This window comes from Pongo abelii, chromosome 20 (assembly GCF_028885655.2).
Source record: "Pongo abelii isolate AG06213 chromosome 20, NHGRI_mPonAbe1-v2.0_pri, whole genome shotgun sequence".
Lineage (NCBI taxonomy): Eukaryota > Metazoa > Chordata > Mammalia > Primates > Hominidae > Pongo > Pongo abelii.
In genome coordinates, this window is record NC_072005.2 from 50,631,803 (window position 1) to 50,654,418 (window position 22,616).

Sequence of the window (22,616 nt, forward strand, 5' to 3'; positions counted from 1 at the left end):
TTCAGGTCATGGGGCAGATCCCTCATGAGGCTTTGGTGCCATCTTTGCGGTAATGAAGGCGTTCTTGCTCTGTTCATTCATGCAAAAGCTGGTTGTTTAAAAGAACATGGCAGGCCAGGTGCAGTGACATGCCTGTAATCCCAGCACTTTGGGAGGCTGGGGCAGGAGAATCACTTGAGCCCAGGAGTTCGAGACCAGCCTGAGCAACATGGTGAAACCCTGTCCCTACAAAAATTAGCCAGGCATAGTGGCATACACATGTAGTCCCAGCTGCTTGGGAGGCTGAGGCAGGAGGATCACCTGAGCCTGGGAGGCAGAGGTTGCAGTGAGCCAAGCCTGCACCACTGCACTCCAGCCTGGGTGACAGAGTGAGACCCTGTCTCAAAAAAATAAATAAAAAAATAATAAAGGCTGGGCACAGTGGCTTGTGCCTATAATCCCAGCACTTTGGGAGGCCAAGGTGGGCAGATCACCTGAGGTGATCAAGACCAGCCTAGCCAACATGGTGAAACCCCGTCTCTACTAAAAATAGAAAAAATTAGTTTGGCCTGGTGGTGGGCACCTGTAATCCCAGCTACTTGGGAGGCTGAGGCAGAAGAATCACTTGAACCCGGGAGGCAGAGGTTGCAGCGAGCCAAGATTGCGCCATCACACTCCAGCCTAGGCAATAAGAGTGAAATTCCATCTCAAAAAAAAAAAAAAAAAGCCTGGTATCTCTCTTGCCTCTCTTTCACTAGGTGATACTCAGCTTCCCCTTCACCTTCTGCCACGATGATAGGCTTCCTGAAGCCTCACTATGAACTGAGCAGATGCTGCCATGCTTGTACAGTCTGCAGAACCATGAGCCTAATAAACCTCTTTTCTTTGTAAATTACCCAGCCTTAGGTTTTCCTTTATAGCAATGCAAAGCAGATTAATTCACTTTGCCCCCTTGTAGAGGAGCTGAGAGGACTAGACTGTTTATGTCAAGCTCCTGGAGCAGGTCCTGGCCCATCCTCACTGCTCGGTAAGTATCAGAGAGTATCATCAGTTACGGTACTATCCTACGTTCCTACCTTCTTTATCATTTCATCATTTCTATTAATCATCGCCTAAAGCCTCCTGCCTACTGTTTTCCAGGCTCTCAAAATGGGCTTTCTTTGATTTTCATAGCAGCCCGAAGGGGAAGTACAATCATCGCCCCATTTTGCAAATAAGAAAATTAATCAGAGAGGTCAAGTGACTTACCTCAGGTCACACAGATGACAGAGGTGGAGCAAGAAATTAATTTGGCTGGTCCTACTCAAAGCTTCCCTACCCTGCAACTTTCCCTTTAAGACATGATTGTTTAATAGAGTGGGTCTGGGACAATGCACATTTGTCAGGTACACAGGCTCTGGGAAGCTGGAAATGGGACCAGCCAAGCCTTGATCTCTGATATAACCTCTGAGAAATGCCCTCCCCAACCCCAGTTCTCAGCCACACCCTCACCTAAGAGCAACACTCCCATCCAGGGCTCACCCCAGCCACGGGGAGCAACCACGAACCGGGCCATGGGTCCTTTAGGAGTGCTTCCTCCTAGAAGGACATTGGTTTGCGGAGAACAGACTGCAAGAACCCCAGAGTGAGCCGATTTGTGTGTCCTGCCCGGAGCCCCATCCCAGACAGGAGATGGCCCAGCCTTCTGTCCCCATGATGAGGGTTGTGCCCATGGGGCATTGGTGGCCAGCCGGGGAGGGACTGGCACAGCCCTCTTTGGTTTACAACTGTTCAATGTCTCATTAACTTCTCCTTTTTGGAGGTGTCTCTGGCCCAGGATTCATGCCCTTTGCTCTTCCCAATCATCCCCATGGTAGGCAAACGTGGGAGGGCAGGGGACTGCATGCTCCCCTCCTGGCTTCCTGCTGTATAAATGGGGAAACAGAGGCCCCAGGAGAGCAAGTGATCCCCCCAGGACCATACAAGGAGTCTGAAATCTGGCCCTGACTGGATTCCAGTCTTTGGCTCAAGCCTCAGCCGGAAGTCTCATCCTGCATGTCTAGCCCAGTCTGAAGACTCAGGTGGGAGACACGAAATGAAAATCTTCAGGAGCTTCAGGGAGGCTCATTGGAAAGAAAAGGAAATTCGTATTTACTGAGAAACAAGCTTTGCCGATGTAACAGCAAATCCTGAGCTCAGCCTTCAAATTTCTCCGGAATCCAACCACTTCTCACCAGCTCCACCTGCACCAGCACCATCTCCCACATGGACCATTGCAGTATCCTCCTCACTGGGCTCCCTGCTCCTGCCCTCCTGTTAACACCTAAGTTGTCTCACGTCCCTTGCCTGCTCAGAGGCTTCCTGTGGCTTCTGTCTCACTCAGGAAAATGCCTAAGTCCCAACACTGGCCCGCAAGGTCCATGGTCTGGCCCCATCCCTGCCCCACCCTTATCTCCCACTTCCTCCCTTACTCCCCCGTCTCCAGCCACACTGACCTCTCCACTGTTCTTCAACACTCGGGGCACAGTCCTGCCCCAAGGCCTTTGCATTTGCTTTACTTTCTGCCCCAAACACTCTTCCCAAGATAGCCACATGGCTTTCTCCTTCACCACAGTCAGGACCCTGTTCAGATGTCACCTCTTCAGAGAGGCCTTCCCTGACTGTCCTGTGTACAGCCTAGCACTTCCTGTCCCACCTGTCTGGTTTATTTCTTTCCAACACACTCATCACCGTGTGACACTCTCCACTGATTTGTGTTTGTTGATTGTCTGCTCTCCCTAATATCAGCCCCTTAAAGGCAGGGATTTCTACCTGGTTTCTTTTTATTCTATTTTATTTTTTTAGAGATGAGCTCTTGCTATATTGCCCAGGCTGGTCCTAAACTCCTGGGCTCAAGCGATCCTCCCACATTAGCCTCCCAAGTAGGTGATTCTACAGGTGCAAGTGACTGTACCTGGCCCCTTGGCCTGTTTTGTTCACTCTTGTAAATGCCCAAAGCCTAGCGCAGTGCCTGGCACATGGTAGGTGTTCAATAAACATTTTGTGAATGAATGTGTGAGACCCTGCACTGAGCAGTTTAATCCAAATTAAGTGCAAGTTTCCATCCCCATGGCCATCAGGCTAGAACAGAGAGGCTCAAAAAGCCTCCCAGCCACACACCCTATAAGGGGAGGAGTTGGAATTTGGACCCACATCTAATGCCAAAGCCTGCGTTCTTAACCACTGCACTACACTGCTCCTGGATTTAGGGATTTTACTGATGAGACCCACAGAAAGTGATAATAGCCATCCCCACTGATGCCCCTCCCTTAGTTAAGGAAGAAATCTCAAAAATAAGAAGCAAAGGGCCAGGCGGGGTGGCTCATGTCTGTAATCCCAGCACTATGGGAGGCTGAGGTGGGTGGATCACCTGAGGTCAGGAGTTTGAGACCCAGCCTGGCCAATATGGTGAAACCCTGTCTCTACTAAAAACACAAAAATTAGTATTGGCATGCCTGTAATCCCAGCTACTTGGGAGGCTGAGGCAGGAGAATTGCTTGAAGTGGAGGTTGCAAGGAGCCAAGATCGCACCACTGCACTCCAGCCTGAGTGACAAGAGCAAAGCTCTGTCTCAAAAAGAAGAAGGAGAAGGAGAAGGAGAAGGGGAAGGGGAAGGGGAGGAGGAGGAGGAGGAAGAAGAAGAAGGAGGGGAAGGAGAATGGGAAGAAGAAGAGGAAGGGGAAGGGGAGGAGGAGGAGGAAGAAGGAGAAGGAGGGGAAGGGGAAGAAGAAGAGGAAGAAGAAGAAGAGGAAGAGGAAGAAGAGGAAGAAGAGGAAGAGGAAGAAGAAGAAGAAAGAAGAAAGAAGAAAGAAGAAAAGAAGATGATACAGGAAGGATATAAGGACCCAGAGCAAGCCCAGGCACAAGCAGATGCCTTGAATATTCCTCCCAGCTCTGAGCTGAGAAGTCGTCCCCGCTTGGCTGAGGGCAGCTCTGCCCCCTGTTGGTCACTCATGGCAATGGCCCCATTGGTGTCCCAGGACAACAGTGTTGACAAGGATAACCCAACTGGCAAGTGCTCAAAATCCCTAATATACACACAGCTCCTGAAAAGCAACCGGAAAAAAAGAGACAACGCATTTTTTCTTTTAGATATAGGGTCTTGCTTTGTCACCCAGGCTGGAGTGCAATGGCATGATCATGTCTCACCACAGCCTGGATCTCCTGGGCTCAAGTGATCCTCCAGCTACAGCCTCCCTGGTAGCTGGGACTACAGGCCCGTGCCACCATGCTGGGCTAATTTTTAAAACTTTTTGTAGAAATGAGGTCTCACTATGTTGTCCAGGTTGGTCTCAAACTCCTGGCCTCAAGCGATTCTCCTGCCTCAGCATCCCAAAGTGCTGGGATTCAACACAATTTTTTAATTGGCAAAGTACATGAATAGGCAACTCACAGAGGACATCATCTTCAAATGACTATCAAACTTACGAAGAGATAGGCAGCTTCACTAGCGATGGAAATGTATTTTAAAACCACCTTAGGATACAAATGTTTATACGTACATGGGGCAAAAAAAAAGTGAAATATTAATTATATCCAGCAATGGGAAAGAGAACTGTTGTAAACACTGTTCAAGTATTTGGTGGCCGTTCACTGGCACTGGCTTGTACCCCTGCTGAGCTTGAGGGACAAGGAGGCACAGTGTGGAGCTTTGGGTGTCCCAGTCCACACTTCTGCCTCTGCACTCTCTTTTATTCACGTGTGTGTGTATCCCTCTGTTGTAACACCCTAGCTCTCAGCAAGTGACAGGAAAGAGTGTAAGAAGCAAAGTTAGGGACAGCACCTGTGTTAATCACACCCCTTCACCCTCCAACAGGGCAGGAGCAACTCTCAATGCTATACTGCCTCTCCTAGCTTTGGCTGCCATTTTTTTTGTTTTGTTTTGTTTTGTTTTTGTTTTGTTTTGTTTTTGTTTTTGTTTTTTGAGGCGGAGTCTTGCTCTGTTGCTATAACCCAACCACTTGGGCACGTGTTTTCAAGACTTCCTGAGGCTGTGTCATGGATCATGATCCTTAACCATGGCAAAATAAAATTCTAAATTGATTGAGACCTGTCTTAGATACTTTTTGGTTTGCAGCTGCAACCAAATGTCAGCCAGAGTTGCTGTCTCATCTGAGGCTCAACTGGGGAAGGATCTGCTTGGAAACCAGGGTGTCAGTAAGGGAGTAGACCACCCTTCATATTGTCTTATGTCCAATTTCTCCCTCCAAAGAAAGAAGAAGTAAAAACTAAAAGGCAGAAATGAAATCCACAGGCAGACAGCCCAGCACCACACCCTGGGCCTGGTAGTTAAAGATCAACCCCTGACCTAACCAGTTATGTTATCTATAGATTCCAGACATTGTATGGAAAAGCATCGTGAAAATCCCTGTCCTGTTCTGTTCTGTACTGATTACCGGTACATGCAGCCCCCAGTCACATACCCCCTGCTTACTCAATTGATCACAACCCTCTCACACGGAACTCCTTGGAGTTGCAAGCCCTTAAAAGGGACAGGAATTGCTCATTAGGGGAGCTTGGTTTTTGGAGACATGAGTCTTGCCAAAGCTACTGGCCGAATAAAGCCCTTCCTTCTTTAAGTCGGTGTCTGAGGGGTTTTGTCCGTGGCTTGTTCTGCTACATTGGCAGCATTCAATTGCTAACTGGTTGTAGGACGGAGGACCTCCATTTCTTGCTGGATTTTGCCCACATGGGCCTCCCAACATGACCACTTGTTTCCTCAAAGCCAGGAAGGGAGAGAGTCTCCTGGAAAGATGACTGTATGTTACAGAATTGCCAGAGGTGTTCAGACCAGAGCAACTAATACAGGAGACAGAAATTATTTAGGCAGATAGTGAGGGCAAAAGAGCTCTCAGCAGAACTTCCCTTCTAACAAAAAGTAGCCCAAGAAATCATTTTTCCTAACAAAGAGCAGCCTGAAAAATCGGGCTGCAAACATAAATAAGGAAGCTAGAAGCTTGCATGGGGGAGTGCCAGCAGCTGCACCAATAGAAAAGGGCTACCTGGGAGGGGAACATCACACACTGGGACCTGTCAGGAGGTGGGGGGAAGGCGGGGAGAGCATTAGGACAAATACCTAATGTATGCGGGGCTTAAAACCTAGATGACGGGTTGATAGGTACAGCAAATCACCATGGCACATGTATACCTGTGTAACAAACCTGCATGTTCTGCACTGTCACACATGTCCATGTGAAGTGACCACCAAACAGGATTTGTGTGAGCAATAAAGGTTTTTAATCACCTGGGTGCAGGTGGACTGAATCCAAAAAAGGAGTCAGCAAAGGGAGATAGGGGTGGGGCACGTTTATAGGATTTGGGTACATAGTGGAAAATTATAGTTAAAGGGGATTGTTCTCTTGTGGGCAGGGGCGGGGGTCACAAGGTGCTCAGTGGGGAGCTCCAGAGACTAATTGTCCAGGAGAAGGAATATCACAAGGTAATGTCATCAGTTAAGGCAGGAACCGACCATTTTCACTTATTTTGTGGTTCTTCAATTGCCTTAGGCCATCTGGATGTATACGTGCAGGCTTGGGCTCAGAGGCCTGACGTGCACATGTATCCCAGAACTTAAAGTAAAATAAAAATAAAAATAGATTCTAAAAACGAAAGAAAAGGGCTACCTGGGGGGCAGGCATGTCCACCATGGAAGCTCCATCTTCCCTTTTTTTTAGCAAGTATACAGTAAGAAAGAAATGGATAACATGGTGCAGCTCAGGCTGAAAACCCACCTGCATAATAAAAGACTGGGGTGGGGGCTGCCAGAAATTCATGCCCTATGCAAATGGAACACCTGGTCCTAACCAGTTTCTTACACCCTATGTAGAGCAGGTACTGCCTCCCCACCAGCTCATCTATAAAAACCCCTGCATTTCACCATGGACAAGCAACCTATTTTTCTGGGACCCCTCTCTGTAACAGACAGCTATTCTCTCTCTTTTGCCTATTAAACTTCTGCTCTCAACCTCACTCTTTTCTTTCCCCCCAGGGGAAAGTGTAAACGCAGTCACCCACTACCACAAATTATGCAGTAACCTCACTCTTTGTGTGTCCGTGTCCCTGTTCTCCATGGCTGTGAGACAACAAACCTCAGGTGTCACCCCAGAAATGAGGCCATTTCACAACTTCATCTTGTATAGGAGCTGGGTAAAATAGGGCTGAGACTTCTTGGGCTGCATTCCCAAGAGATTAGGCATTCGTAGTCACAGGATGAGATAGGTGGCAAGCACAGGTCACGAAGACCTTGCTGATAAAATGAAATGTGGTAAAGAAGCCTGCCAAAACCGAGATGGTGACACGACTGACCTCTGGTCGTCCTCACTACTCTAATTATAACACATTAGCATGCTAAAAGACACTCCCACCAGCATCATTACAGTTTACAAATGCCATGACAATGTCCACAAGTTATCTTATGTGGTCTAAAAAGGGGAAGAACCCTCAGTTCCAGGAAATCCCTGCCCCTTTCCTGAAATACTCATGAATAACCCACCCCTTGCTTAGGATATAATCAGAGTAACTGTAAATGTACTCAGCCGAGTAGCCCATGCCACTGCTGTGCCTATGGAGTAGCTACTCTTTATTCCTTTATGTTCTTAAAAAACTTGCTTTCACTTTATGGACTTTCCCAAATTCGTTCTTGTGCGAGGTCCAAGAACCCACTCTTGGGATAGGGATCAGGACCCCTTTCTGGTAACAGAACCATATACATCCATCACCTTTGCCGTATTCTACCTCAGGGGCCAATTCAGAGTCTGTTCCACACAATGGGAAAAGCCCACAACCCCAATCTGGACCCCTAATGACCACTCACTAAACAGCAGCTGGAATACATTTCACACCTTTGAAACAGCCTCGTTGTCTGGGGTAATACTCGAGGTTCGTTGTCTCATGACCACAGAAATCAAGGATGCAGACACACAAAGAGTGAGGTTGAGAATGGAAGTTTAATAGGCAAAAGAAAGAGACTAGCTCTCTGCTACAGAGGGGTCCCAGAAAAATGGGTTGCCCATCCATGGTGAAATGTAAGAGGTTTTATAGATGAGCTGGTGGGGAGGCAGTGTCTGATCTACATAGGGCATAAACAAATGGTTAGAACAAGCTGTGCCATTTGCATAAGGAGCGAATTTCTGGCAGCCCCCACCCCAATCTTTTATTATGCAGGTGGGTTCTCTGCCTGAGCCGAGCCATGTTGCCCATTTCTTTCTTACTGTACACGTGATAACAAAAAAGGGAAGATGGGGCTTCCATGGTGAACATGCCTGGCCCCCAAGTAGCCCAGTTATTTATTTATTTATTTATTTATTTATTTATTTATTGAGACGGAGTTTTGCTCTTGCCGCCCAGGCTGGAGTGCAATGATGTGATCTTGGCTCACTGCAACCTCTGCCTCCCAGGTTCAAGTGATTCTCCTGCCTCAGCCTCCCGACTAGCTGGGATTACAGCTGCCAGCATTCCCCATGCAAGCTCCCAGCTTGCTTATCTATGTTTGTAGCTCGATTTTTCAGAATGCTCTTTGTTAGAAAAAAAGATGATTTCTTGGGCTGTTTTTTGTTAGAAGGGAAGCTCTACTGAGGACTCTTTTGCCCCCACTATCTGCCTAAGTAATTTCATTATACCTCCTGTGTCACCTTCATGGTGGGAAAATTGAGAAATTCAGATTAATTAAAAAGAGAAATTGCAAACCTCCATAACCACACTTTGGAGAGTTATTTAATTCCAGTTAACATTTTGCTAACTGGCATATTCTTCTAGTCTTCTCTCTTTGCATATTTATATGTGCACTTTATTATTTTACAAAACAATCCCCTTCAAATCTCTGGGCTCAGTTTCCCCATCTGTAAAATGGACACAACCACACCCAACTCACAGCCCCATTCTGAAGATAAAATAGGGCATGCCTCCTGGCATTGCTGCTTTTTGAAATACTTTACCCCTTTCAACTCTATAGTGTGAAACCTTTCCACCCATCATATATTTAACATCCAGACCATCACCATTGCACAATGTGTGGAACCCCACTGTCCGGGTGGATTAAGCAGAACTTGTTAGCCATCCCTACTTTTGGGGTGTGGAGACTGTTTCTGTCCTTCTCCATGATCAGCAACACTGCAGTGAACATCCTGGTGGGTGCTTCCATCTCTCCCCTCCCCAACACCAGGACCTTGGAGTGTCCTGGGGTCCCCACTCCCTCTCTAGTCAGGACCTGCAGACCCCAGGTCCTCCCACCTTCCTCAAATCTCCATTTCCTCCTCCTGCTGCACCCAGCTGACTTCTGACCTCTGGTTCCTGGACCAGGCTCTCACAGGAGGGCCACGGCTGTTGTGCCTCAGTTTCTCCCATGAGGTCGCTGCCTGGGGGCAACTTCGCTGAAGTTCTAGAGGGACAGGTGACCTCACAAGCACCTCTTATTGCCACGAGGCCCCCCTGTTCTCGTGCATCTCATGGTCCCTCCCCAGGCTCTGTGCCGACTGTCTCCCCAGCCAGCCCCTCTTCTCCTGTCATTCAAGACCCTTCCCCCTTGTGCTCCTCACACCTCTCTGTGTCCCAGAACCCCAAATACTCACCACAAGGAAGCCCAGGAACTCCACTCCTGTTCCTCCACGCTCTGAGAAAGATATCTCAGGCCTGGCACGGTGGCTCACACCTGTAATCCCAACACTTTGGGAAGCTGAGGTGGGAGAATTGCTTGAGCCTGAGTTTAAGGCTATAGTGAGCTGTGGTGGCACCACTGCACTCCAGCCTGGCTGGAGATCCTGTCTCACAAATAGTAATAATAATAATTTTTTAAAAAAATTGAATCTAAAAAACGTTAAAAATAAAATAAAAACAGGCTGGGCGCGGTGGCTCATGCCTGTAATCCCAAGACTTTGGGAGGCTGAAGCAGGTGAATCACTTGAGATCAGAAGTTTGAGACCAGACTGGCCAACATGGTGAAACTCCATCTCCACTAAAAATACAATAAATTAGCCGGGCGTGGTGGTGCACGCCTGTTGTCCCAGCTACTCGGGAGGCTGAGGCAGGAGAATTGCTTGAATCTGGGAGGTGGAGGTTGCAATGAGCCGAGATGGTGCCACTGCACTCCAGCCTGGGCGATGGAGTGAGATTCTGTCACACACAAAAAAATAAAAATAAAAATAAAAATAAAAATACATGTATGGACTGCTTTGACGAATGGAAGAAGTTGGGAGTAATGCCCTCAACTACCCTAGTGAGGTCATAAGACAAAAATAAAATAAATAAAAATATAAAATAATAAAATAGAAATAAATGTAAAATAAAATAAATACAAATATAAAATAAATAAAATAAATACAAATATAAAATAAATGTAAAATAAAATAAATACAAATATAAAATAAATGTAAATTTTATACAAATTTATACAAATTTTTATACAAATTTATACAAAATGTAAATTTTGTATAAATTTGTATAAATGTAAATTTTGTATAAATTTGTATAAATGTAAATTTTGTATAAATTTGTATAAATGTAAATTTTATGCAAATATAAAATAAATGTAAAATTAAATAAATACAAATATAAAATAAATGTAAATAAATATTTATAAAATAAATGTAAAATAAAATAAAAATGAATAAAGTAAATTAAAATAAAAAATTATTTTATTTTATGTTTATTTTATAGGTTTTATATGTTTATAGGTTTTGTAGGTTTATAGGTTTATAGGTTTTATATGTTGAAATCCTAATGCCCAAGGTGATGGTATTAGGAGATGAGGCTTGGGTCAGTGATGAGATCATGAAGGAAGAGCTCTCATAATGGGATTGGTACCCTCTTATAAAGGAGACCCCGGGGAGACCCTCATCCCTTCTGCCATGTAAGATCCATCCAGTACACCGAGAACTGGGGTGCTTCAAAATGAGCAAGGATCGTGTTGGTTCTCAGAGCCAGATTTGGCTCCAGCCCCTTTAGCATTGGCCCTTTGCCTGCTGAGTTCCCTCAACCAGGCTTGCCTTTCCTTCTGTTCTCCACTCCCCACCCACTCCTGCTGGCTGGAACTCAGCTGAGCCTTCATAGCTGAACAACCAGTGAATGAATGAATGAATGAACAATCGAAGACCCAGCTTCCTGCTTCAAGCAGGAAGTCACCCCCAGAACACTGGGCTTTCCCATCTTCTGGCCCAGATAGCATCAGTCTTATCTCCTTTACTGACCATAAATTTCCCAAGCACAAACACGAGGCCTGACTCAAGTGGACATCCCCCTCTGCGTCCCCCTCTTATTGAATTTATTTTCTGTGCCAGGAACTTTACACGCCATGTGTCACTGAGTCCTCACAATGACACAGTGAGGTAGAAGTTATCGTCATCCTTCCACAGAGGAAGAAAGAGGATCATGTGCACAAAGTCACCTGCCCAAGACAGTTGGAAGGACAATGCAGGTGTAAGCCTAGGACATTGATGTGGAGCCCCAGAAGAACATGTATTCTGGCCAGGCGCAGTGGCTCATGCCTATAATCCCAGCACTTTGGGAGGCCGAGGCAGGTGGATCACCTGAGGTCAGGAGTTCGAGACCAGCCTAGCCAACATGATGAAACCCCGTCTCTACTGAAAATACAGAAAAATTAGCTGGGCATGGTGGTGGGCACCTATAATCCTAGCTACTCAGGAGGCTGAGGCAGGAGAATTGCTTGAACCCGGGAGACAGAGGTTGCAGTGAGCCAAGATCTCGCCACTGCGCTCCAGCCTGGGCAACAAGAGCGAAATTCCACCTCAAAAAAAAAATTCTATAGGCTTATATATAAGCCTATAGAATAGGGCAGCTTCACTCTGTGCTTTTTTTGCAGTGTGAAAAACATGCTTTCATGAAGGGATTGACTAAGGGATGTGGAGCAGAGGAAAGAGCAATGAGGCGCGCCTGGGGGTAGGGGCGCTTTTAGACGAGGTCATAGTTGCTAGGGGCCAGGTAGGGGAGAGTGATCACCAGGAAAGAAAGGAAAGGGAGCTGCCTTTGGGGACAGCCAGGAAGACTTGAGTGGGGCTTAGGAGGAAGGTAGCGCTGGGATATTTGTTTGGCCCACCCGTTCCAACAGCTATTCCCAGACACGATGGCTCAGGCTTGTAATCCCAGCAATCAGGGAGGCTGAGGCAGGAGGATCGCTTCAGGCCAAGACTTCCAGACCAGCCTGAACAACAAAACAAGATGGTGTCTTGTTTTGTCACCCAAGCTGGAGTGTACTGGCATGATCTTTGCTCACTGCAACCTCCACCTCCCAGGTTCAAGAGATTCTCCTGCCTCAGCCTCTGAGTAGCTGGGATTACAGGCACATGCCACCATGCCTGGCTAATTTTTGTATTTTTAGTAGAGACAGGGTTTCACCATTTTGGCCAGGCTGGTCTCGAACTCTTGGCTTCAAGTGATCTGCCTGCCTCAGCCTCCCAAAGTCCTGGGATAACAAGCGTGAGCCACTGTGCCCGGCCTCAAAAATTCTTTTAAAATAGGCTAAGTGTGGTGGCGCACACCTGTGGTCTTGGGAGGCTGAAGTAGGGGTATCTCTTGAACCCAGGAGTTTGAGGTTACAATGAGGTGATTGCTCCACTGCACTCCAACCTGGGTGACAGAGCAAGACTATGTCTCAAAAAAAAAAAAAAATTAACAAGCACTCCTGCCAGTTGGAACTCAGCTGAGCCTTCATAGCTGAATGTTGAATGAAATAATTAATGAATTAATGAATCCAGGAACTGTGCTGGGTGCTGGAGATGTGGCAGGGTGCAGGACCAAGTCCCTGCCCTTGAGGAGCTGACATCCAGCCGGGAGACAGCCAATGAACAAGGCAAATGGGTAAATTACAGGGTCTGTCTGAGGATGGTCAATGCTATGGAGAAGGCAGGAATGGGGAAGGGAGATTAGAAATGTTACAGTGCTAGGAGGTTGGGGAGGGGTTCTCTGAGGAGGAGATGCTTGAGCGGACCTGGAGAAGGTGAGGGAAGAAGCCAGGGCAGATCCGGGAGAGGACCGTCTAGACGGGAGGGCGTCCCAGGGCCGAGGTCCACTTGGAGCTGGAGGGTAGCCTGGCTGTGTGAGGAGCAGGGAGTAGAGGGTGTGGCTGGAGGAAAGTGAGTGAGGGGAGAGGGTAAAAAGAGAGGGCGGAGAACTGCAGGGCGGGAGGGGGTGGGTGTGGATTAGACAGTCACTGCGGACTTTGGCTTTGACTCAGCCTGAGACTGGAGACTTTGAGCAGAGAAGGGGCGAGATACGATTTAGGCTGTTTGTTTGTCTGTTTTTGAGATAGTGTCTCACTCTGTCACCCAGGCTGGAGTGTAGTGGCAGGATCACAGTATCGGCTCAAGCAGCTTCAACCTCCCAGACTCAGGTGATCCTCCCACCTCAGCCTGCCAGGTGTGTGCCTGTAGAAAATATTTGCAAATCATATTTTTTCTTTTTTTCTTTCTTTCTTTCTTTCTCTCTCTCTTTCTTTCTTCCTTTCTCTCTCTCTCTTTTTCCTTCTTTCTTTCTTTCTCTCTCTTTTTCTTCCTTTCTATCTCTCTTTCTTTCTTTCCTTCTTTCCTTCTTTCTTTTTCTTTTGAGAAAGGGTCTTGCTCTGTCACCCAGGCTGGAGGGCAGTGGTGCAATCACAGCTCACTACAGCCTTAAACTCCTGGGCTCAAACAATCCTCCCACCTCAGCCTCCCGAGTAGATGGGACCACAGGTGCCTGCTGCCCCATGCCTGGCTAATTTTTTAGATTTTTGTGGAGATGAGTTCTCACTACGTTGCTTAGGCTGGTCTCAAATTCCTGGGCTCAAGAAATTCTCCCAACTCAGCGTCACAAAGTGCTGGGATTACAGATGTGAGTCACCATGCCCAGCTGCAAATCATATTTCTGATAAGAGATTGATATCCAGAATATATAGAAAACTTCCAGAATGCAACAATTTAAAAAAAACAAACAACCCAATTTTTTTAATGGGCAAAAAGAACTTGAATAGACATTTCTCCAAAGAACATAATAAATGGCCAATAAGCACATGATAAGATACTCAACTATCACTAATCATTAGAGGAAGACACATCTAAACTACAATGAGATATTGCCTCGCAGCTATTAGAATGGCTACCATCACAAAAACAAAAATAACAAGGATTGGCGAGGATGTGGAGCAACTGGAAGCCTTGTGTGCTGTTGGTGGGAACACAACCAAGTACGGCTGTTGTGGAAGACTGTATGGTGGCTCCTCAAAAAATTAAAAATAGAGGTTGGGTGTGGTGGCTCATGCCTGTAATCCCAGCACTTTGGGAGGCACTTTGAAAGAGAGAGGGACAATGAGAGAGAAAGGTCCCTGAGGGGATTTGAGCCTCTGGTCCTGGGTGTCTCTGTGCTCTCCTATCTTGGAACTCATTTATAACAAATTTCCCTTTGTGTGTAAACTGCCTCAAGTTGGACTCCTGCCATCTAGACCCAAAAGAACCTTAAGAGCTACACCTGCCCTGACAGGACGCATCCTGCATTCCTCCTCCCAGAGAGAGCATTTTGTCAAGACTAGCTTCAGCTGCAAGTAACAGAAAACTCCAAAATCAAATGGCCTCAACAAGATGGAAGTTTCTCTTTGACATAAATGGACTCTGGAGGTAGAGATTTCAGGGCAAATGTGGCAGTTTCATAATCCTGGGGACATAGCCTCCTTCAATTATTATTGGCCTGTCATCTTCAGTACATAACTTGGGGTCCAAGATGGCTGCCAGAGCTCCAGCCATCATATCCACATTCTGGTCAGTAGTGAAAGGGTTAGGAACAAAAGCTATCTTTAAGGCCAGCTCCTGGTAGCCTCATATAACACTTCTACTTCTATCTATTGGCCAAAAGTCAGCCACATGGCCACACTTAGCTCTAGAGAATATATTAGCACCTAGAGAATATATTTTTTGTTGGACTCCCATGCATCCATTTAAAAATCAGGGTATGTATTACCAAGGACATAGAGGACATGGACATCAGAAGCATCTCTTCCAAAACCTTCTTCCTTCTGTAGAGATGGTGGGCATCCTAAACCTTCAGCCCCTGAGGGTCTCTAAACTGAAAAGTTTCCTGACAGACATTTGGAGAACTGATTCCACCAAAGACTATCCACAGTGGGCCAGTGGATGTCACTCACCTGGAGCAGATGGCAACCTGGGTAACAGGCCCAAGGCCAAGCAGCCATTAATCTCCTCTTGGAGCCCAGCCAGAAGAAATTCTTGATAAGAATCCTAGCCCCAGCCAGGACAAGGTCCCTGCCCTTCCCAGCTGGGAGCCAATGTGAATCAACAATCCACTCTTCCTGTGTGGCAGCCACAGGGAGTGTTTACCTGGTGATCTTCAGGAACTGTAAATGGGGTGAGTTCCGATCTTCTTCACCTTCCCAACCCAGAGATGACAGATCCAGTCTTGCACCCCCATGTAGATGAGCCCTCATCCCACCATTGTCCTCACCCAAAATACACACTTCCACCACCAGGGGACGCCATTCACACAGAGCACGGTAAATGGCTCCCACCAAGGTGGGCAAGGCAGGGGTCCTGATTCTGGTCCACAGCCACCTGGGATGAGAAGGGGGTGTAAGAACTAGATTGAGTGGGGCTCCCCTGCTGTATCCACTTCCAGAGAAGGGCAGGGCAAGGTGGAGCAGGATGAGATAGAACAATAATAGCTTCTATATATCATTCACACAAGATAGATTACTCTTGTTACAGCCCAAATGACAGGGTCATTGTAGACAAGCAACAGGAAGAATTTGGTGGCAAATAGAGGACAGTCTAGGAGAAGACCAGAGGGCAACCTAGCCCAGGTAGCACATAACTATTCTCTCAGGCATACCTGTTAGGGTCCTGACCAGCTCTCTAGATGAGTGAGAACTGGGAGTTGGGAGCAGAAACCTTTGGGTATTGTTTGGACAGTTGGAGAAAAGGGAAAGAAGAATGGGCATGGGACCTTGTTCTGGCCAATGCCTAGTGAGAAGAAGTCTGCTGGGGGCTGATGGGAGAGATTTTACTGGATCTTGAAGAGAACTAGGAGCAGCAATTCCCCTTTTGTGTTTCTGGATGCGGCTGGCCAACATCCTGGACTGGGAGGGAAGTCACCATGAGAGGACAACCTGCTGAGGCTGGGGTAGGAAGACGAAGAACCTGGATCTTTGGTGTTATTACTGAGCCACTGTATTAACCAACCAAGGAACTGCCCTTTCATTGGAATCCCTGCTACATAGGATAATACATGTCACTGTTTTAAACCACTTTGAATTGAGTTATCCATTTTGTATGGCCAAAAGCATCCAAAGTCATGTTTGAGGGGCTGGTTTTCTCATCTAAACATAGCCCCGGCTCAGTTAAGCATAGGATGGGATAAGGAACAGAAACACAGGAGGCAAGGAGGAATGTCCCTGAAAATGTTTGTAAATGTGGGGTCGACACCAAGAGGTAGAGGGGAAACTCAATTAAAACTTAAAGACTGCAAGTTGTCACCAATGTAGATGTCTCAGCTTTGCAAGAAGTCAAGAATTTTCCAAATGCCACTCTTCAAGAGACAATTGGGCAGATGTGGATATTATTATTCCAAGATATGGGAAAATCTAATGTCACCATTAACCTTTGAATGAGATACAGCTGAAAGTGACAGATTCTTGAGTCCAAATGACTGGCCCAGATTCTCAGGCATCCTAGCACAGCACAACAGAAGTTTGCACTTTTCTTTCCTACTTTGTTTATTTATCTTGGGGATGCAAAACACTGCATGCATCATCTTCTGTTTATTAGTAATCCTGTTACTCCTATTTCCTTTCCCATATTGTTACATTTTTACCGTATTAGAGCTGCTGCTTTGTTCTCCTCTCAATACCAAAAAATGTGATTGCAAGATTTTGCCTTGGAACGCTAGGCTGTTGTAACTCCTGGAAATAAAAATCTCAGCAGCATAAAAAGGAGAAAATCATTCTCTCTTCTGCAACTATAGAAAAGCAGATGCTCTTTCCCTCATAAAACCTTCCTTGTAAATGTGGTTCTCACAAAGGAGCCCTATAAGACACCCAGACTTCAGAGACTGCTGTTGCTGCATCCTGCGAGAGCCACCTCTAACTTCCCAAAGCTGGGCTGATTGTCTTCATTTGTAATTTGTTATTCCTGGTAATGATGCTCCTTTTCCCTAAAAAGTACAAAGAATTATGAGTTTTCATTGGCCATTCTCCCTTCCCCCACCCTCATAGAGCTAAAAAGACCACCCAGGACTCTGCTAGAAATTTTTATTAAAACATATAGATAATGTAACAGTCTTGTCTCATTTAAATGAATATTTCCCTTCATGCTGATATATGGACGGTGGCTGAAAACAGCAAGATCAGAAAATTGCTTTCATTTGGAATGCTATTGCACTTGTGTTTCCTAAGATATTTCAGGGGTTGGTCTGGTGTTAGGACATTCGTGTGCTTCTGATTTGATTGACGATTGAATTAACTTAAATTCTTTTTTTTTGTTGTTTTTTACTTTTTTAATTTTTTTAAAGACGGGGTCTCACTCTGTCTCCTGGGACTGGCTGGGACTGGAGTGCAGTGACTGGAACCATAACCCACTGCAGCCTGGAGCTCATGGGCTCAAGCAATCCTCCCACCTCAGCCTCCTTAGTAGCTGGAACTACAGGCATGCACCATGCCTAGCTAACTTTTTTTTTTTCTTTTTTTTTGAGACGGAGTCTCGCTCTGTCCCCCAGGCAGCAGTGCAGTGGCGCCATCTCGGCTCACTGCAAGCTCCGCCTCCCAGGTTCATGCCATTCTCCTGCCTCAGCCTCCTGAGAAGCTGGGACTACAGGCGCCCGGCTAATTTTTTTGCATTCTTAGTAGAGACGGGGTTTCACCGTGTTAGCCAGATGGTCTCGATCTCCTGACCTCGTGATCCGCCCGCCTCGGCCTCTCAAAGTGCTGGGATTACAGGCTTGAGCCACCGCGCCCAGCCTACTAACTTTTTTTTAAATAGATGGAGTTTCACCATGTTGCCCAGGCTGGTCAGGAACTCCTGGCCTCAAGCAATCCTCCCACCTTGGTCTCCCAAGGCACTAGGATTACAGGTGTGAGCCCCTGCACCTGGCCTAATTCAATTTCTCAGAAGGCAAAGGGGCCAGATCCAACCCTGGGAAAGACATCTGAGTGTTCTATGATGGAAAAGAGAAAGGACCCTGACTCCATTAGTACCCCCACGATGATCTGAAGCTGCAAAAGTGACCCATCAGAGGAGCTGTTGTCTCCACCATCACAGGTAGACGGGTAATCAAAAAGCTGCTGCTGTTGCTGCTAACTGGAATTGTCAGCTCCAGACCTCTGCCGGGCTTGCTGAGTTCACGCAGGCAAGAGCCTCTCAAAACACACTGGTGATGATACAGAAGATAGAAAGAAATTATTTAGGCAGATAGTAAGGGCAACAGAGTCCTTGGTGGAATTCCTCTTTTAACAAAAAGCAGCCCCAAAATCATTTCTTTTCTAAACAAAGAGCAGCCTGAAAAATTGAGCTGCAGACATAGAGATAAGCAAGCTGGAAACTTGCATGGGTGAATGCTGGCAGCTGTGCTACCTGGAAGCCAGGTGTGTTCAACCTGGAGGCTCCATCTTCCCTTTTCTTTGTTACCATATGTGTGGTAAAAAAAAAAAAAAAAAAAAAAGCAGGCAACATGGCGCTGGCCAGGTAGACAACCCATCTGCATAATGAAGCTGGGTGGGGCAGCCAGCTTCTTTGCGCACTATGCAAACGGCACACTTAGTCCTAACCAGTTCATCGTGTGCTATGCAAATGGCACACCTGGTCCGACCAATCTTTCGTGTCCTATGTAAATCAGACACTGCCTCCTCAACCTCTTCTATAAAACCTTCTGCATTTCACTGCCGAAGTGGCAACCTATTTTCTCCAGGACCCCTCTCTGCGCAGAGAGCTCTTCTCTTTCTTTCACCCATTAAACTTCCCCTCTTAATCTCACTCTGGTGGTCCAGGTCCTAGTTTTCTGTGGCTGTGAGACAACGAATCTCGGGTATTTACCCCAGACGATGACACTGTTTCAGTGGTATCTCAAAAAAAATCTAAACCAGGTGCGGTGGCTTACGCTTGTAATCCCAACACTTTTGGAGGCCAAGGCAGGCAGATCACTTGAGGTCAGGGGTTCGAGACCAGCCTGGCCAAAATGGCAAAACCCCATCTCTACTAAAAATATAAAAAAATAGCTGGACATGGTGGCAGGTGCCTGTAATCCCAGCTACTCAGGAGGCTAAGGCAGGAGAATTGCTTGAACCTGGGAGGCAGAGGTTGCAGTGAGCCGAGATCACAGTCATGCCACTGCACTCCAGCCTGGGCAACAGAGTGAGACTCTGTCTAAAGAAAAAAAAAAAAAAGAACCTTAGTCTCCACAACAACTTATCTTATCCCAGACACTCCTTTCTATTGATTCCAGGTCTTGAGATGATAACTTAACTCTTTCAACCAATTGCCAATCAGAAAATCTTTGAATCCATTTATGACCTGTAACCCCTCTGCCCCACTTCAAGTTGTCCCACCTTTCTGGGCTGAATCAACGTATACCTTATGTGTACTGACTGATGTCTGCCTGTAACTTCTGTCCCCCTAAAATGTACAAAATCAAGCTCTAATCCAACCATCTGAGGCACACATTCTCAGGATTTCCTGAAGCTGTGTCATAGGTCATGGTCCTCACATTTGGCTAAGAATAAATATTTTCAAATATTTGAGAGTTTAGCTTTTTTCATCAACAAATGACATCCTTAGTCCTGGCCAGAAGTCAGAACCAACTGAGAGAGAGAGACAGATCAGCACGTCATCAGTATTTCCTAAGCAATGTGCAATATCAGGGGATGTGGCCAAGCTGTGTAGCCCAATGTGTTTGTCATCACCTCCCTTGCTTCCTGTCACCTCCAATCTAAATATCAACATAGGATGTAAGTTTGGATGCTGGTGATAGATTAAAAATAACAATGGCTTAAATTCCATAGAAATGCATTTCTCTCTCCTGTAACAGTCCTAGCTGGTATGCAGTTCTGCTTTGTGAGGGTATCATGAGTCTGTGCTCTTCCATCTTGTTCTCTACTATCCCTATGATGCTGAGCTTGTAAACCAAAAATAGAACTCAAAGCCGCCACCTACCACACACCTAAACCACCTGAATGGACACCCTCCTTGGCCAGGCCACTCCAAATTTAACCTGAAAGACTGGTTCAGCCCATGACGGGTGGAATGGGGGTTGGGGTTGGATGTGCTGAAGCAGGGTTGTTCGTCTTGGGTAATACCCGAGATTTGTTGCCTCAAGCCAACGAAATCAAGGATGTGGACACACAAGGAGTGAGGTTAGGAGCAGAGGTTTAATAGGTGAAATAAAGAGAAAATTTTGCTGTCTCCTGCAGAGAGAGGGGGTCCCAAGAGGGTTTTCCGGTCCATAGTGAAGTGCAGGAGGTTTTATAGATGAGTTTGAAAAGGCAGTGTCTGATTTACATAGGGCACAAAATATTGGTCGAACCAGGTGTGCCATTTGTATAGCATGCAAAGAGCTGGTTAGGGTTAGGTGTGCCTTTTGCATAGCTCCTGAAAAAGCTGGCCGCCCCACCCCAATCTTTTATTATGCAGATGGGCTCTCTACCTGGCCTGTGCCATGTTGCCTGCTTTTTTTTTACTGTACATGCGGTGACAAAGAAAAGGGAAGATAAAGCCTCCACGTTGAACATACCTGGCCTCCAGGTAGCCCTATTCTATTGGCACAGCTGCCGGCATTCACGCAAGCGAGCTTCTAGTTTGCTTATCTATGTTTACAGCTCAATTTTTCAGGATGCTCTTTGTAGAAAAGATGTGACTTTGGGGAGGCTTTTTGTTAAAAGGGAAATTCCACCACGGACTCTGTTGCCCTTACTATCTGCCTAAATAATTTCTTTCTAGCTCCTGTATGAGTGCTTCATTATGGCCTCATCCCTTTTGGAGTTCAGGAAAAACAGACCAGCATTTAACATCGACACAGACCTGAAGTCTGATAAGAAACATTTACAATCTATTCTCTCTAAAGGCTGCTACCTGGAGGCTTCATTTGCATGATAAAACTCTGGTCTCCACAACCTCTTATCATAACTCAGACATTCCTTTCTATTGATAATAACTCTTTCAACCAATTGCCAATAGAAAAAATTTTAAATCTACCTATATGGAAGCCCCTCCTCCACCACTTTGAGTTATCCCACCTTTCTGGACTGAACCGATGTATATCTTAAATGTTTTGATTGATGTCTCATGTCTCCCTAAAATGTGTAAAACAAAGCTATACCCCAACCATCTTGGCCATATGTTTTCAGGGTCACCTGAGGGCTGTGTCATGGGGCTATGGTCACTCATATTTAGCTCAGAATAAATCTCTTAAAATATTTTACAGGGCCAGGCACAGTGGCTCATGCCTGTAATCCCAGCACTTTGGGAGGCCAAGGTGGGCAGATCACCTGAGGTCAGGAGTTTGAGACCAGACTGGCCAACATGGTGAAACCCTGTCTCTACTAAAAATACAAAAAACTTAGCTGGGCGTTGTGGTGCATGCCCGTAATCTCAGCTACTCGGGAGGCTGAGGCATGAGAATTGCTTGAACCTAGGAGGCAGAGGTTGCAGTGATCCAAGATTGTGCCACTACAGTCCAGCCTGGGCGACACAGCAAGACTCTGTCTCAAGAAATGTATATATTTTAGAGGGTTTTCATCGACACGCTTGTTCCCAGGGCCCCTAGCGTGTCACATGCTTGTTCCCAGGTCCCCCAGCTGTCCCCACTTCCACCTGAAGGAAGGGAAAACAAGAAAGGGAGAGCTTTATTGAAGTGCATGACCCAGAAAAGGCACACAACTCTTCTGTTCACATACCATTCACCAGAACATGCTCACATGACTACAGCTGCTGCAAGGAAGGCTGGGAAATTTAGTCTTTATTCCAGGCAACCATGGGCCAAACTTAAACTCCTCTAACTATGAAAGGACTCATAGATTGGGGAGGAACCACTAGCTTCTCTGCCATATATATTTACAACCCCAATAGTTGCTTCCTCTGCTAAGGCAGGTACATTATCACATAGTAGGAGGAAGCAGACCAAACTGTAGTCGTTCTGGAGACAGGTAAATCCAAAAATGGGAGGAGAGGATCTGAGCCAAGTAAAGCTCATTTTCTTCTCCCAAATTCATTAATCTCAAAGCAAGGGACAAAAGCCAAAAGCCTTATTCCAACTTCAGATTTCTAACTGGGGTACTATTAATATTTTAGCTGAGACAAGATTCTGTTGTATGGGACAGTCCCACCTATTATTGTAGGAGGTTTTGTCCAATAAATGTCACTACTGTTTCATCCTCAGGCATTGTGACCACCAAACTGTAGGAAGACGGGCTGGGCACAGTGGCTCATGCCTATAATCCCAGTGCTTTGGGAGGTTGAGGTGGGAGGATTACTTGAGGCCCCAAGTTCAAAACCAGCCTGAGCAACAAAACGAGATCCCATCTATACAAAAAAAAAAAAAAATCAAATTGTAGGAGGAGATTTCCAAAACCTCTAGGAGGGGCAGGGGATGCCTTCGACTGGGAATCATAGGGGCATTTGTAACCACACCAGACCAATCTGACTCAA

The 22,616-nt window shown here is 46.3% G+C and overlaps 1 protein-coding gene across 1 annotated transcript in view; it reads right to left on the reverse strand.

The window, feature by feature from the left end:
- The window catches only part of LOC112130196 (carcinoembryonic antigen-related cell adhesion molecule 5-like), a 34,415-nt gene extending 32,881 nt beyond the window's left edge, over positions 1-1,534 (reverse strand). The window contains exon 1 of the mRNA XM_024238158.3: positions 1,471-1,534. Within this exon, the coding sequence (XP_024093926.3) occupies positions 1,471-1,534 (64 nt within the window). The remainder of the gene's footprint in view (positions 1-1,470) is intronic.
- Positions 1,535-22,616: the final 21,082 nt, after the last annotated feature.